General features: G+C 36.4%; 1 protein-coding gene across 1 annotated transcript; it reads left to right on the forward strand.

The window, feature by feature from the left end:
- The first annotated feature begins 335 nt into the window (after positions 1 to 335).
- LOC149229938 (ethylene-responsive transcription factor 7-like) lies at positions 336 to 1,441 on the forward strand. Its single transcript, XM_089375950.1, has 2 exons — positions 336 to 451; positions 500 to 1,441. Exon 2 carries the CDS (start codon positions 502 to 504, stop codon positions 1,129 to 1,131), a length of 630 nt encoding a protein of 209 aa, XP_089232076.1. The 5' UTR covers positions 336 to 451; positions 500 to 501; the 3' UTR covers positions 1,132 to 1,441.
- The last annotated feature ends 2,687 nt before the right edge of the window (positions 1,442 to 4,128 follow it).

A 4,128-nucleotide genomic window follows, 5' to 3' on the forward strand; every position in this document is an offset into this window, starting at 1 on the left:
AAAAATGAGAAGTGCCAGCTGCAATAAAAGTTTAATTAATTAAAAGTACCAGATATTGGAATAAATAAAGTAGTGCCCTTCAAAATTCAAATTTGAATTCATATTGCTATCGTCTACAAAATAGGAGTTCCCATAAACCATGGATGATGCGTCAACCCATTTCCGCAAACCGTTAACCGGAAAGTGTGTTTGCCGGAGAAATTATGACACGGGTTTACGGTGAAAGCAAATGTCAGAATCCTCCGCTCTCACGGTCACTATCAAGGCATTCAATACCCTATAGCATAGGAAATATTGAAAAAACGCAATAAATACAGCCGAGATGTTGAAGGTAAAGCTGCATCACTTCTCGCCTGGGCGCCCTTGTGTTTAGAGTGCCTGCTCTTCGTACCGTCGGCGAGACTCGATCGTGTGAAGGGCGGGATCTGTTTGTTTGTGCAGAGAAAAAGAGGCAGCGGGATCTGTTTCTTTGTGCAGAGAAAAAGAGGCAGAAAAAGAGGCATGGCCGTGGACGCCATGCCGATGGCGAGAGTAGGGATAAAGATAGAGATAGGAGAGGGCGACTGCGAGAAAACGGCGTCCGATGCTGTGAAGGGAACGCATTTCAGAGGCGTGAGGAAGAGGCCGTGGGGGAGATTCGCTGCGGAAATCAGAGACCCCTGGAAGAAATCCAGACTCTGGTTGGGCACTTTTGACACAGCTGAAGATGCCGCACGCGCCTACGACAATGCTGCAAGAAATCTCCGCGGCCCCAAGGCTAAAACCAATTTCGCTCTCCAAGACGATAGCACTAGCATTGCTGTAATGTTTAGCCATGGCGCCGCACGCGCCGTCAATATTCAGCGACAAGAGTGGCCCATTTTTTATTCCAGACAAGAGCCCTGCGCTTCCATTCTCGACAACGATCGAGCTTCCAGTTGCGTTATCCAGCGGGGCGCCTCGGAACATCTGACGGTGGAGAATCAGGCAAACCCTACTAAAAAGCAAAAGCTTTTGTTTGGCATTCAACCCTTTGAATCATCTCGAAATTCGCAGCTGCAGGCGGATGCAATGACCTGTACATCTTCACGGCGGCCAGCGCCCTTGTTGCTGGATCTAAATTTGCCCCCAGCAGCTGACGATGTCGATTAACTCATGCCACAATTCGTAAATTTCAGAAGGCAGGAAGGTTAGAGGTAGGAACAACCTCTCTAAAGTAGCCTGGCACCAGGTTGGAATTTCAAAACAGAACCATCAAATTTGAGGGTTGGAATTTCAAATTAATTATATTTAATGGCAAACCACGCTATAATTATAATTGGCCAATCAAATTTCAAATTCCATCCCTGCCGGGCACTGCTAAGTCTCCCGTGTAAGAAGCCAAGAGACTTTTGTCTTCTTTACTTGATTTCATGTAGAATTTTGCATCCCATTTATCCCAAAAAATTTCAGCAATTTTACAGCTTCATGTCTATTCATACATTTAGATATTTTGGGATTAATCGCTTGTATCATGTATTTTTTGATTGAATGGATTGTGCGAATTGAGATCAGGAATTGTTTAGTGAGAGATCTGTGTTTCACACCCCGAAGCTGTGTTGATGACTAAAAGTGTACCTTTATATGATTATTTAATGTCCACCACGGTCGATGTAAAATACTTTCCTGGTCGAACCCGGGTCCCGGAGTGCTCTAGGAGGGCCAAGTTTAACCACCCTATTAATCGGCATTCAATGTTACTGTGCTGCACCTGATAATACACGCTATTGGGTGGACAAGCGATTAAATATATTGTATGGTCAAGTTAACAAACTCGATCAGTGTTATATGGTCAAAAAAAAATCTGTGGTATAGAGGTTGTTGGATGTGAAATCATTTCAAATTTAACAGCATAGCTGAGGTAATAATACCAGTTGGTGGTCGTCCTGAAATAATTCCAGTTGGTGGTATCCAGGTCGTTGGATGTGAAATAAGTTTTGTTAGTCGTATTCAGAATGAATGGAAACAAATTTAAATTCAACAAAAAAAAATAGCAGTAAATTTGTAAATCTAGAAAAGTCATTAAATATTTAAATTAAAAATTATAATATATATATATAATTAGATAAATTTTACATTTATATAATATGGAGTTGATTTTCACAGCTGTTTCTCTTAAACAAAACTGTTATACCAATTAAAACTTCAAATTTATACATATCAAGTACTAAGGCTCTAAATAGTTTATATCATTGAAAATATATTTCCATAAACAAAAATAAAGATCACTAAAATTATATCATTAAATTCTAATTAAAAATCAAAATCCCATACCAATAAAATTTTATTTTAACGAAATATTATAACCATTAAAAACTCAACAATTAAACTTACTTCATTTGAACAAAATGTTATATAAATTAAATAATAAATACTGGCACAAATAATTAATTAGGGTGGTGAGATTGAAAAATTGAAAATAGTATTAGAATTATGTAATTATTATATTTTTGTTTGAAATTTAATAATAAAATTATGAGTTTTAATGGATTAAAATATATTTTTAATACATAAATCAACTCAAAACTCGAAAATTTATATATATTTGATTTATACACATTACACAATTAAATCAAATCATAAGTGTGATGTTTGACCTTTGTAGAACTAGAGTGAACGTTGACTGTTTCAGGTGTTTTTAGGTGTAAAATTATTTATTTATTTAAAAATAAATTTTAAATAAAAAAATCACAATTTAAGTAAAAATTATTTTGCTAAATTCTATAAATAAATAAAAATATCCAAAATATATAATAATTTGGCAGAGCCATTTTGATATAAAAATAAATAAATAAATAAAAAATTCCCTATCTACGAGAGGTCACCATAGGTCACCATAGTTTACTTATTCTATATTCCAAGTTTTTCTATACATGTTTTTATGTTAAATTTGTCGGTATCACTAATGGTCACCATAGGTCACCATAGTTTACTTATTCTATATTCCAAGTTTTTCTATACATGTTTTTATGTTAAATTTGTCGGTATCACTAATTTGAACTTTCAACTTTCCATAGTCCAAATAACCAATAGATTTCTCAAAGTACTGATTCCAAGATAACTCGCTGTTTATTATAATTATCTTTACCAAATATTCATAAAAGGAGTGGTCTACCAAGGCAACAGTTATAAATATTTGTTTCGCTGTCTCATTGTTTTTGGGTTGTAAAATATATAGTGATTCAATACTGAATTTGAAGCTCGAAAAAGATTTACCCATCAAAACAATTCCATAATTTAATCCCAATAACCAAGATTTTCCAATATTTCTGTGAGATCTATTGCAAAAAAAAGCCAAATTTTGCGCTGGTTAGACTGGGAGTGGATTCATAAAATTTGGCATGAAAACCAAATTTCCTTACCACAAAGATCCATACGAACAAATCTAACTACTAATGTACGTATAGATCCATACGAACAAATCTAACTACTAATGTACGTATAGTACACAGCATCAATAGGACCAGATATTTCTTATTCCGGTGGGCTACTTCCGTAAAGTATTGATTAAGGAAAAAGAAAAGATCCTTCAACTACGGCGCCTCTCCTCGTCACTTGAATTCGTAAGTCGCTTGCGAATCGAATCAAATGCCTTCTTCAAGTACGGCGCGTAACATGTGGCGTGAAGTCGATCCACCGGAGACAAAAGTGTAGAATCCTTTAGGGGCACTGCATTTTTATGTTTTTCCCACTACCACGCCCTTTGTGTTATTGGTTGGTGACACCATTTATTTCTGGGAAACATCCATACAAAGAGCATTGAATAGACCAAAAAACCTTTACGGACGTTACCCCTTTAATTCAATTCGTTTTATTTATTCAGAGGTGGCCAAGCGCAGTGTGGGGCCCAACAAAATGGGTGCGCGCCGACCGGCATTCAATCTCTGTAATTGGCGACATCTCCTCTTTCCTTGCCTTGAAGCGACAATTATGGTTGCGCCCCGCCCGGCATTCAATCACTGTGATTGGTGGATTTATGGTGTATTACAGGGTGCCGGTTGTTCAGTTGCAGCGGACATTTACGATGTAATGATTATTTTTATTTTTTTTGAAAATGAGTAGTTTGTTAATGGATATTAAATGTGGAGGTTGTATATGTTTACTGTTGGA

Source organism: Pinus tabuliformis, chromosome J (assembly GCF_031772625.1).
Source record: "Pinus tabuliformis cultivar Carrire ecotype Pingquan chromosome J, CPIR1, whole genome shotgun sequence".
Taxonomy (NCBI): Eukaryota; Viridiplantae; Streptophyta; class Pinopsida; order Pinales; family Pinaceae; genus Pinus; species Pinus tabuliformis.

Excerpts from the sequence above, each read along its gene's own strand:
- LOC149229938 (XM_089375950.1), top strand. The coding sequence starts at position 502 with ATGGCCGTGGACGCCATGCCGATGGCGAGAGTAGGGATAAAGATAGAG.